The sequence below is a fragment of the Vipera berus genome (genome assembly GCF_964194415.1).
Source record: "Vipera berus genome assembly, chromosome: 1".
Taxonomy (NCBI): Eukaryota; Metazoa; Chordata; class Lepidosauria; order Squamata; family Viperidae; genus Vipera; species Vipera berus.
In genome coordinates, this window is record NC_138202.1 from 34177368 (window position 1) to 34190902 (window position 13535).

General features: G+C 33.0%; 1 protein-coding gene across 7 annotated transcripts in view; it reads right to left on the reverse strand.

Moving 5' to 3' along the window:
* The window catches only part of KLC1 (kinesin light chain 1), a 45088-nt gene that overhangs the window by 4958 nt on the left and 26595 nt on the right, over positions 1-13535 (reverse strand). For 3 of the 7 annotated variants that reach the window (XR_014024557.1, XR_014024559.1, XR_014024561.1), the window contains 4 exons: positions 9044-9162; positions 3840-3906; positions 3494-3553; positions 430-970 (listed from right to left, as the gene is read on the reverse strand). Coding sequence is in view for 1 of the 7 variants with exons in the window: in XM_081313292.1 (XP_081169418.1) it covers positions 905-970; positions 3494-3553; positions 3840-3906; positions 9044-9162 (312 nt within the window). In the remaining 6 variants the exon portion in view is untranslated. Of the gene's footprint in view, positions 1-12; positions 971-3493; positions 3554-3839; positions 3907-9043; positions 9163-13535 lie in introns of those variants that run through there. The other 4 variants (XR_014024558.1, XR_014024560.1, XR_014024562.1 and 1 more) reach the window with 2 other exon arrangements.

Sequence of the window (13535 nt, forward strand, 5' to 3'; positions counted from 1 at the left end):
TCGGGGACCACCTGCTGCCGGCGTCGACTCCCCTCCGCCCCGTGCGTTCCCACAGAGAGGGCCTCCTCAGGGTGCCTCCAGTCAGGGAATGTCGGCTGGTGGCCCCCAGGGGGAGGGCCTTCTCTGTGGGCGCTCCGGCTTTGTGGAATCAGCTGCCGGTTGAGCTCCGGATGGCACCGGATCTCCGCTCCTTCCGGCGCGGGTAAAAGACCCATTTATTTGAACAAGCTGGCCTGGCCTGATGGGGAGTTATTTAGGGTTTTAATATTTATATATATTTTCTATTGTTTTTACTGTGGGCAATAATTTAATTCTTTTTTTAACTTTTGTATTTTTGTAGTTTTATGATATGCCCTGTTCACCGCCCTGAGTCCTTCGGGAGAAGGGCGGTATAAAAATTTAATAAACCTAAACCTAAACCTACATGACAATTTCTGTATCTGTAATCTAATGTGTACAGACAGAATCCTTATTCCATACAGCAATGAACTTAATGTAAACCTCATTCTAGCAAATGCATACATAGTTAATAATGGATGCTCCTGTAACAGTTTTAAAACAGCATGTTGAAGAAAGCTTTTGCATTTTTATATTCTTCAGTTCTTTTTCTATTTTGTGGGCATATTTTCTTCTGCTTATGAATACTGCTATACAAATATCTGTAACACAAATCCATATTGCTAGTAACAATGCAACAAACTGAGCATGCTTCAGAAAGAAGCTAATTGCTAACTCTAGGATTCTTTAAAATGCCAGTTATTTTAAGAGAGCCTAGAATAGTCCATTCTGTTATGCCTTTAACCTAGAAAGTGCTAAAAAATAATAATAGGAACCACCAAAACCTGTGAATCTCAGTGCTTCATAATTCATACAAACATTTTTAGCTAGCATCGGTTCCAGAACCTCAGTGGGCCAAATCAGTGTGACTGACACTCTTAGCTCTTGAATCTGTCAGACAATTAGTTCGTCCCTGCATAGGAAAGAGAACAGAAAGAGTTTATGTACAGTTCCAAACTGTGCAATCAGTCATTTAAAAATACAATCTCTGACTGAACAAAATGCATGGTAATCCAAAATGAAAAACAAAGACTGATACTGTTTATCTAAAATTAGTTTTAGAATCTTAATTGAATTTCAGGATTTTTCAGCACACTTTCAATTAACTAGGTAGGCTTTATTTCAATTTCGTAGCTTTATCAGTGCCTGATTCAGTTCCTTAAAGAGGAATCCAAACAGCTCCGAGTTAAAGTAACTTTTTCCACCACAAGCATAAAACTGGAAGCATTTGCTTCTGTTCTCAAATTGTGGCTATCTAAAGAACATGTGTTCAATTAAATAATTCTTTATTTATTAGACAAAAAGCCAACTGTACTATCAGATTTTTTTTTATCGTGGTTGTCTTAGGAGACAAGCAATCAAAAAGAATATGTTTCTAAGGTACCATATGAGCATGAAAGATCTTCAGAACTGGCTTTTCAGAAACTTAAGATATCTTGGAAGTTTTAAAAAATCATAAATTCTATCGTTTGTATCATAACATTACTGATAAAGAGTTCTGCCATAGGATATTGAACTCATGAAAATACAGAAACTTCAGCAAAAAAAAATTGTGTTGCATCCTGAAAATGCTAAGAGCGGTGATTATTTATAATATAAAATGCACACCAAATGTTATATATTTAAATTATAAAAATAGAACCATTTTACATTTTTTCATATTGATGCTCATGCCTGCCATGATCAAGCTTCTCCACAGATCAAGGTAAAGGGAAGAGTCCCTATGATGCTATTGTGGCCATATTATTAATTAAATATTTAGTCCTACAACCAACTGAAGACTTTATCCCTCCGACTGTTTTACTTTTATTAACCCTTGTTATTATGTTCCATAAGATGTTGGCAGCATTTATAAATAGTTCCATTTTTAAAACTGTGAAGTTCTTAATTGCTTTGCATATTTTATTTTGGGTTTTATACAAATGCAAGAATATTTCAAACAAATACCCATATATAGGTTTTTATTCTCCTGATGTAACACATTAGTATTGAAACATCTGCTACATTGTCATATATGTTAGTTGCAATTATAGGGTTAGTTAACAGCCACAACATAACACTTGTCACTAGACTACTAAATCAAATATGACAAATATTAAGACATGTGAAAGAGTCTTCATGCAGACATTATTAAAACGTGACTGAGTTAATATCTTGAAATCTCATTTTTTCCCCATGTTGGATTGTAGCCCTACTCAATGATTAACAAGTATTATGCAGAAATTTAACTTTTAAAAACAATCTTTATAAAAAGTATTGGTTGGAATTTGAAAATATTTCTTCAATGTTAATCTTCCTGTACTTACTCAGGGGCACAATTTACATTTATTTTTATTTATTGCCCCTTGGGACAGATTGAAATTTGCCCCAGAGTGTATTCCAAGCTGTCAGTAACCTGTGACTTTTAGCAAAAGCTGGCAAATAGGAAAAGCCACATAGAATTCCATCCACTGTTAATTTCCTTCTAGACTAACTCTCCAATTTACACAACTGAGAAACTATTGTGGATTGACATTAGTGCATCAGTATGCTGGATGTTGTTCAGATATTTTTTAATCCTAATCAGTGTGATAAAGGTAAAAAGGTAAAGTTTCCCCCGCACATGCGTGCTAGTCGTTTCTGACTCTAGGGACCGGTGCTGATCTCCGTTTCAAAGCCGAAGAGCCAGCGCTTGTCCGAGGACGTCTCCATGGTCATGTGGCCGGCATGACTAGATGCCAAAGGCGCACAGAACGCTGTTACCTTCCCACCGTAGTGGTCTCTATTTTTCTACTTGCATTTTTACGTGCTTTCGAACTGCTAGGTTGGCAGAAGCTGGGACAGGCGCTCACTCTGCTACGCGGCACTCGGGATTCGACCCGCCAAACTGCCGACCTTCTGATCAACAAGCTCAGCATCCTAACCCACTGAGCCACTGCGTCCCTATCAGTGTGATACTAAACTCCAATAGCCACTTAAAATGCCTGGACAGTGAAGATAACCTTGCAAACTTCAGAAAATGTTAATATAAAGCAGTTAACAACAGTTTGTCTGCTTTCTCTTGATAATCATGGTTGAAGTCAATGATGGTTCCGGAAAAGGGGGACTTGAATATCAAAAAATGTATGTGTAATTTCTAATGCCTTTAATATACTACAAGCCATTACAGAACAACACTATCAATACACAAAACAATAAAGATAATACAATATCTGCTAACTGAAATTATTAGCTTCTGCTTCCCTATCATGGGAAAGACAATATGTGTTTTTTCACATACAGCCAATTATCTTCATCATAGACTTTCCAGATAGCTTCATTCGTACAATTATGACTTACTTTCTTCACTACAAAAAAAAGCATACAGACAGATGCAAGAAATGCAAATCCACAAACCAAGAAGATATGTTCAGTCACACAACACCCGACTGTAGTCTGAACTGCATGGTTCTGTCACCTTATTTGCTATCTGTATGAAAGACTTGTTGTTTCTATTGACAACACTGGAATTTCTGCCCTAAAATATTCAGAGAATAGAAAGAGCAATGAATTAGCAGCAGCAGTCAACAGTATATAAAAGGGTAACACTGCAAATGTTGGTGGCCACTTTAAATAAAGTTATTGGGCCTACTTACTAGAAGCTTTGCAGTGTTATGACATAAAATTAGGAATGAAACACTATCAAACTTATTTCCATGTCTGAGTTTGAGTTCTGATATGCCCAAATTCGTCATTTTACCTATAGCTATTTTAAGCCCTGCCAGTAACATCTAGTTGCATAAGAATATTATAGGGCTTCTTACTTGAAAATGATCTTCAGTTGCTTTGCCACCCACGTTAAGAATATTCATTGAACTGGCACGCTTCATGCTGGACAGTAAACATGCAATGATAAACCAATCAGAAGAGCTGAAAATGGAAAGCTCTGAATACACAAAACATATATAACAAGAAAATAACTCCTGCACTAATAACATTATTATGACTGAAAGAAATGCAATTTAGCATACACACATTCTCTTATATTTATCACAAAAGATCATAAAATTTAAGATTATTTTAAGTACCATTTTCTTAACAAATTCTTTTATTAACTGGACAATTTCAAGCCATTATTTTAAAAGTAGATATAGTACTATCTACATCCTTTAGTTAAGAACGTGCCATTCATTCTTGGTAACTGAATGGACAAACGATTGCCCATCTTGACTAGTTCCTTAATAGCTTTAATTTAAATTAAATAATTTAAATTATTGGTTTTTAGAGATTCTCTTTCTGAAGATAATTTCTCTGAATATAGGCATTTGACAAAATTCTGCCCTAATATTCCAACATTAGCCAACTGAAGTCCACAATCTGCAGAGGAGATTTAGTAGCAAATCTTACTGTACTAACTAATGTAATCAATTCTTAAGCCCCAAAAGATATTATTAACATATTTAGCTGTAACAATGCATATAAAACCTTGTAGAATTTCCATGGTATATTCCTAGATTTATTGAACAATTACCCTTCATTGAACTACAGCTATAATAATTTAAGGGCTTCTAAAATTTAAGAGGGTTTACCCTTAAGATTTAAAACCAAGTAGCATAATACACAAATTACTATTTTTCTGTATTGGATGTGCTTAGCACAGCAAACATTTGCACTAACTTTAAATGAAGTAAATATAGGCAAAACCTGGACATATGGCAGCTAGGATTCTTATGAACCTTTAAGGTCTAAAACAGTAAAGTCAGGTGACTAATTAAACTTGGATGTTTTGGGATGAAAAACGTGAAATAGCTGGCTATTACTACCCAGTCAGTTTACATTAGTCATTTGATAAATTATAAGATAAGAGATTTTTTATGAGAAATTTGCAAGTTTGCAAGTTTTCCCTGCACTGGCAAGGCCAGATTGTGGTGACTGTAATTACTTGGTCTTAGGGATTTGTGTTGTGAGTAAAGCAAGTGTGTATCAGTAGACAGGGACATTGTATCTTTTGGCACAGGTTAACCAAAAGATAGCCCCAGCAATACATACATATATATATTGTTCTCACCTATGGATTCCTAATGGTAAGTAGTACCATTAATATAACAAGCCTTAGAAATTCAAGAAAATTTATTATAAAGTAAGGTATACAAAATATTTACACTGTATTAGTGCCAAAAATAACAATATATTTCAGCATATTCAGTAACTTCAATGCATGCATATTAAAATACAGGTGTTATCAACATAAAGTAGTAAGTCATGCAATATTTACGTTATTTATTTATAAATATATAGTTAAACATATATTGTTAATCTAAAAATGTATAACACAGCACAAATATGTACATAAACTCAGTTTTTAAATGAAAATTATCCACAGATGACACTGAAATATTAAACAATCAATTTAAAAATTGACTTCATACCCAGGGTTTTCTGTGATATAAATTTAATTGTTTTGGAATACAAGTAGTAGTATATGACCATTGCAAATACGGGAAGCCTTTGGCAAGACAAAATCCAGTTTTTACATGTTTCCAAATTTCATTTTGCATTAAAATCTGCAACTAGGTCATGATATTATTATTCTTGCAGCACCATTCCTTCAAGTACAAATCAATAAGGTACAGGAAAAATATTGAGGATTTTAACTAGTATCAGCACTAGACAGCCCACTAAAGACATTAGAGGGCTGTGTAAAACATGAGTGTTTAAGGGCTGAGACTGGAGAGGATATTAGCATCTAGAGGCCTACCAGTTAATTTAGAAAAGTGAGCGGAAGAAGCCTAGAAAGATATCTGTGGCTATAGAGTACAGATATACACAGTCTGTGACTTCTTTGCACTGCACTGGGCAATCACTGTTTATGGCTTCTTGTCTGTAATAAAAAATTAACTCTAATCCATTTGATCTGAGCATATTCTGCCTAGCGGAGGCTAGAATTGAATAAAGAAAAAGCTATTACTTACTGCTGAGTGCTAATTTGATTTCCTTAAGCATGTTCAATAAACCATTGGCCCAAATTCTAAGTTGGAGGTGGGTAGTGGTGTAGATTGTTCTATAAAAAACAACCAAACAAATCCAACCCTAAAAATTGACATTATGAGCCAATATTTTACTGAACACACATAAACACCATCATGTACAGATATCACCTCAAATGAGATACTAGTTAGAGGTTAAACTGCATAACAATTTGTATTAAATAAAAGTAGGTTGGAATCTTGTTATTCTTCTCTTTGGGCAAATTCCCACTTGCAGCAGCATTCAAGGCATCATACATGTTGAACCCATGAATTTATGATTCACAAACAGCAGTTTCCAAGAGTGTAAGCCTCTTAAGGCAGGCTGTCAAAAGCAGTTTGTGATACTGCTCTGAGACCTGCTATTTTGATTCTAAAAATCATCATGGCCATTTATATAATGTTTTAAATTGTTTCTTGAATTGTAGCATAATAATCCTACTTAAAGAAATGAAGCGGCATGAAAGTAATATAGGAACATGAAAGTAATATAGAAGAGAAGATATATAATTATCTACAGTGACAATTTGAATATCAGAATTTATTTTTTTATAAAGAACTCCAGCAGTGCCAACATAATTATGGCAAAGTAAAGTTAATTAACACAGAATGCAAGACTTCCAAGTTTCAATGTAGCAACCTAAGATTTTTTTCTGAATGCAAAAACTCCTTCAAAGCTCATTTTCTGGTAATTATCCTGGACATATGCAGGTCAGGTTTGTGTGTGTGTGTGTGTGTGTGTGTGTGTGTGTGTGTGTGTGTGTTGGTATAGTATAGAATTTACATTCCTGGAATTTCCTAATAAATTCCCATCCAAATACTAACAAGTTCTGACCATCCTTAACTTTTCTGAGATCAGGTAAGTTTTGTTGAGTGCTCCCATCTACTGTGATTCACTGAATTAGGACAGATTGGAAGGTTTGAAAGCAAACAACCATCTTGGGAAAAATAAAAACAGTGGTTCAAAAAGGAAAATCAATTTTTTTTATTTAAAAGAGGGAAGCACTGCAATTCTGAAGGAATTGCAAAAAAAGGAAGAAAAGTTAGAATAAATGAGATGGGAAAATATTGTAGCTTGGATTAGAATAAAAATAAAACAAGCGATCATAACAACAATAATTGTACATTTAAGAAGGATACTACTTCAATTGTAAGAAATTGTAAGTATTGTTTTTTGATCAGGTAAACAAACTTTGAAATATTATAAAGGCAATTCGTATGGGGCAAATTAATGATAATTCAGTCAGTAAATCTTCCTTTTTCTTAAAAATATAGGTAAGTTTCTTTCAAAACTGAGTATGGAACTTTATAAAGTAATACACAAATCTTCATTTATTTCCTTCTCCCCATATCCAATACTATTCAAAAACTGATGTTTTTCACTTGTGTAGATTCATTAGTATAAATTTATTTATCAAATTAATAGAAATAGCTCTTAATGAAAATAAGGGCACTTAAATAATATTGTTATTTAACAATACTTCATAGAATGTATATTTTCAGAACAAAGTGGGTTGCTCTTTGGGAAGCAATGAAGGTAGTTAAGTATTTTTTTTCATTTGTAAAGCAAACTTTCTTTAAAAATGATGAAAGCATATGCTAATGCAAAATTTTAAAGCAATATAAAAGACCTGAAAAATGTATACAAATGTTTAAGTTGTTTTCAAAGAGAAAAAGCTGGTTTTAAAAGGTAAAATAGTCTTAAAAGAAACAGAAGGCACATTTAAGTATATTTTAAGGACAGAAGTAAGTGGCTTTGGAAATATTTTGCTAAAATTTAGTGACTGAAAATCTAGTAGTTCAGAGAAAAAGTATCCCAAAAAGTTTAACTGTCTTATCAATAACCTAAATACTGAAATATTCCAAACTAGAAAGTGACAGAAATAGAAAAGATTATGGGATGAAGGCCCTTATGGTTATAGTCAAAGCCAGACAATAATCACAAGCACCAAAAAAGTAGCAAAGTAGCAAAAAAGAATCACCTCTAATTCAGATTCTTGTTAAAAGAAAGGCTTTCCTTTCCTTTATTACTGTTACCTGTTTTACAAAGCACCATAGTTAGAAATAAAAATTGGTTCTATATTTCCAACAAGGATTGTCTCCATTGTTCTTATTGAAAATAGCATTGCATAACTTCTTGTAACAGTTAATAATACTTTCATGTAATAAAATCTGTAAGTTTATTTCCTTACACCTGAAAACAACTCAATCTCTTTCTCACTCCCTCTCTCTCTCTACAAACACACACACAAACACACACACACACATATTCCAATAACATATCTCTGTATATTTGGAGTGTGAAGTTATTCATGCTTTTTACAAAAAAAAATCAAACCATATGATCCATAAGGAAGAATGAGCATAGATTTCAAAATGATGATATTGGTTGCAAGCATATCTTTTATGCATTACATGGACTGGATAAAGAATTTCAGTCCATTTTAATATAACAATAATTTATTCGCAGGAATTCTAGACAAAGTAGATAAAAAACTTTTATTAATATGTGAGAAGTGAAAAAAAATATTACGTTTACATGTTTAATAAATGTAAACAAGTACCCAGTTAAATAGATCTGTACAGTTTCAATAACCTAGTTTGATTAGATATTATGTATATATGTGTCAATTAAATCTTAATAACTTTTTCAGAATAAATTAAAGGCTCATATTTTGTTATTAAGGAGAACCTGCTGAAATTCCAGCCAAGTGCATTAGTCATTGTATGTGGGAAGACAGAGCAGTCAATTCTTGAACTAGTAATTTATATAATATCAAAATTTTTACAAAACCTTAATACTGTTTACAATCAAATTAAGAGCAAACTTTTTACATCTGTTTAAGACCAACTTTCAACAATATCCTATGTACTGCATTTTTATGAGAACTGCTTCCTGATTAAACTTGTGTATTCTCACAACAGATAAACACATTACACAGCAGGATAGGTTTACGCATAATTCAATTCCCATGTGTTGCAACACATCTAGAAATAATTACCCAGGACTTTCTCGTGAACTTCCTCCCTTCAGTTTTCTAACCAGCTTCTCGCTGCTGCGTCTAATTGAAGCACGAAGTTTGCTAAAGGAACCACTGCGTTTTAATGATCCACTGCCATCCTGAAAAAGATGAGCATGTTTAAAACCACCAAATCATTCATCCTTTGTCAGAGTTTAGCGATCACAACACCCGTCAGTTATGTTCTGCTGTCATTGAAGTTATAAGCAAGTATCTCAATTTCAAACAAAATTTCACAAAAAGTTATTCTTAACAGATAAGAGTAGATAATCTCCAATATCACTTTGAACCCTTAATTCTAAGATTCTGTGATAATGGTTCTGAGATGAGCAGATTAAAAATAAGCACAGAGCATATTATGTCAGGGGTGCATCACTTTAAAGAGTTCACCATGATGACAAGTTAACCAAGAATTATAATTCTCATACATTTCAATGAAACAAGTTTTGCTAGTTTTAATAAGATAAAATGATTTAATTATCTGAACACTTAATTGCTCATTTCCACTGAAATTAAATGAACGTGTATTAAAACAGTATAGGTAAAGGCAGTTCCTTGCACAATAGCCAACATTTCTATTAGCTGCATACTGCAGTCCATGCAAACCATGATGCAGTAATAAGAATACCAACAAAAGTCCACCACCAAGCAGTAGCATTATAGTAACAGCTGAGTGAGCAAGATTTTATTGAGGCTCAATCTCATTTGGCTCATACATAGCAAGCAGAAATTAAGAACAGAAGCATATGATAGCAAAAAAACATTTTTAAGTTCTTGCACTTTAACCTTAACAGTATTCTAAAAAGTTAAGATGCAAGCCCATAATTTTACAATAATATATTTGGTGGTATTTTAGTTCACTTTCCAGAAGACCAATTTACATAGTGAAATATTTGTTAACTTTGTTCTCTAAGTAACTTGTTTATGCTTTATTTCAAGTTACTAATACCTTGCTGTTTTGGAAAATAAATCTTTCCATATACAAAAGGTCAGAAAGTAGTACGCATAAGACAGAGACAGACGTCAGTTGGACTGAGTTTATTAGACAAATACACAAAGTTACCCATCACCAAGATTAGTAGAGAAAAGCGTAATTGCATTTTCACATGAATACTAAACAGCACTGCTACTTTTGAATAAGCATTAAGTCAAGACATCTATATTGATGTTAAACCTATTATAAGTCTAAATACAATATAAGCATGTGCCTTACATTTTGAGTGCTTTTTAACTAATTACTCTGTCAAAGTAACCTTCATGCCATTTTAATTTCTTGTGTAATAGCTTAAACTATCTTTCATTATAGTGAAACATCTACTTATGAATTTTCATTCTTAGTTTTGTTAACTCATCTGTTACACAGCAAATGGTTATTAAGACTACATTCTAGAAGACTACATATCTGGCAAAGCGACACATATACAAGAGAAAGAGGATCCCCTGTCCCAAATGAAAAGAGACACCAGCAACTGAAGAAGTGGCCATTTTTACAGGAAGTATAGCTGTGACAAATATCTTAAGGGATTGCTAAATTCACAGCAGTCAGTAGTGGAGAGAAGTTAGAGCTTGAAGATGGTGTACGCCCGTCATGCAGGAGACAGTATTAGAGTCAGAAAAGGCATCTAGGCCTGTCGGACAGAAATGGAGAGAGAAAAAGCTGGATGAAACTGTTGTGGAGGAAGTTCAACAGTTTTCAGTTTCAAGCTTGTTAATACTTGTTCACAGTATTTCTAGGTCACATAATTATGTGAATTGCTGCATACAAATACTTAGCAGAGATGAAAAAAAGCTAATATTTTTAAAATGAAAATAAAAGCCTTTAGGCAGGCCTTTATCTTCTATTGCAAAACTCTTAGTATTCTCATGCTGAAAGAATCATTCTGTGATTATAATATAATTGAGAACATATAGATTTTATAGCCAACGAATTTCCATTTGAAAAAGCACATCAGCCAAAGGGACGAAAAACCTCAAAAAAAAAAAAGAATCAGAACAAGGTAGAATAATTTAACTTTCAGATACTATGAAAAATACCAATGGGAATAAATGTGCTCCTAATAAATGCATTAATATTCCTAAAAGTTCGTTATACTGTTAAAGTAGCAAAGTAATGAATAGATGCAGACTGCCCAGCTTTCCCAAAAGAGGCAAGCCTCCAGTCCTTTAAATTAAAAAGTAGAAGAAATAGCAAGAGTTTTTCAACCACAAATTGCCTAAACAAAAGTATATTATAAGATTTAAAAGATACCTATTGGAATACTTGTATTATAGCCTCAACCTTTCTTTGAATAAATACTATTTATCAATTCCCTTTTTTGTTGTTCTTTCCATTAACTGTTTTCCACCTAGATTGCAAGGAGGGAAGTGTCAGTTCTAAATTTACATTAACCTCATATTTATTAGTAAGATCCAGTGATATTGGCCTGCCTTCTTCTTAAACATCTAATGAAAACCTGGACAAATTTCAGGCCTGACAAATCTGTTTTGTATTTAATTAAACAGTAAAGCACCAGGGGCTTATAAATTGAGGCTTAGGTTACCTTTGATGACAAATTCAACCTAAACATTTGTATTCAGTATTAGAACTGAACCCCTCCAGAGTCGCCTCAGCAAGATGGGTGGTGTACAAGTTTCATAAATAATAATAAATTTACAACCACAATTTATGTTTGCTGCTTTTGAGTTATTTATAAAAAGACGGGATAAAAATACATACATACATACATACATTTATATGTGTTTTCTCTCAAGCTTTGATTGTTAAAGCACTTTTGGGAGAGAGAAAATAGTTGCAACACAAGGAAATTAGAAAATAATGAAAACTACTGAAGATTAGAAAACTATTATCCATGAGGAGGATCCCAACAGTTATACACATGGAGCTAAGGCACATTTATTCTTATTGGTAGACTTTCCAAAAATGCAATATGCATTTCAAGTCTATTTCCATTGCAATTACTTGCATTCATTCCCTTGAAGACATCTAGATTAAAGATGGCTTGGCAAAAAATGGAGCTGAAATTTGCAGCTAAGAATAGGGAGCTGACAAGTAGATCAGCTCCTTCAACCCCCTCTGGTCAAAGAGAGAACACAAAGGTACACAAGTTGTGCTCCATACAGTTACTTCTCCCAAGTAGATTGCAAAGCAGGACTCTCCCGAAGATGGGGTAAACTGGGAGCTAAGGAAATTTGCCATACTTGCTCCACTGCAAACGGGTCCTTTTCAAGGACTCTAGGTTCACACTTCTCTTTCAAATCACTTTTGGAAATTGTCTATTAATTGCTTTAAAGAAGCTACACTTTAAAAAATGTAAAAAAAATGAAGATGTATCTTCATTTAAGAATTTAAAATAAAATATTAAAAAGCAAAACAAAGTTTTGGCTACAGAAAACTATTGGTTTTTGTATATTAAATATTGGTTTTTGTATATTAAGACTTTGAAATTAATTTTAAAGAATAAACATATTTTATGAGCAAGAAAATTTGTTTTCAATATTGGACATGTAACAAGAGCAATTTATAATGGCATTCAGAAACATGTTTGAAGAACTGCACTGGAACTTTGAATCAATGTCAGCAATACTGTGTTTTGTTGGGAACAATCTGTATAAATGGATGAGGCTTTAAAAATTAAGAAAGGAATAAAAATGACAATCGCAGGGAGCAATTTGAATAATTTATTTTTGTTGTTCTTAAAAAAGAGGCTGTTTGAAGAAATTCAAAACAAGGATCAACAATTATTTGAATGAATTAAAGACTGTTTTATGTAAAAAAAACAAACACAAAATCAGTTTATTTGATCAGGGTTAAAATCGGAGATGCTATTATTTTGCATGTTCTTTTTCAAATTGCTGACTTCTGTAATGAAAAATATTTTGAATTGATTTGCTTTCAGTTAACACCAAGTTAAACCTTTTTCACTATAGTTGCCCCTCTTTCTAATGTTAAATTTTAGTCTTTTGTTTGAGCTAAAATATTGGGACCGCTTTGTGAATTCTAAATGTGCATTTGTTTGTGGTGAAGGGTTGAGATGTTGAATACTGAGTTTTACATCTCTTAATTAATGTTATTATTTTAGGACTTTTTGCTGACACCTGGATCGGAGAAGACATTATTTACTTATTTGCCTATAGTTAAGAGATGAGATATGGGATGAAGAGCTTTGTATGTATTAATTAAGGAGCTGACGAAATAGTGATATTGTTTATATTTGTGATGACAGTGGAAAGATGCTTTTTCTTTCTCTATTTTTTCTTTCTGTTTTGTTTTCTTGCACTTTTTTTCATTCTTAGTTTGCATTATCTTTTATTATTGTAATTAAAACTTTTAATAAAATTATTTTTAAAAAAGACAAAGTCCCTTTGGAGAGGTTTAGTGAGATATTAAAGTGAGTTGGGAATGCAAAAGAGAGAGGTTGAAAATCCCTATTGTATTAAATTTCTGTCCAAATAATTATTTCAATATCACAAACTG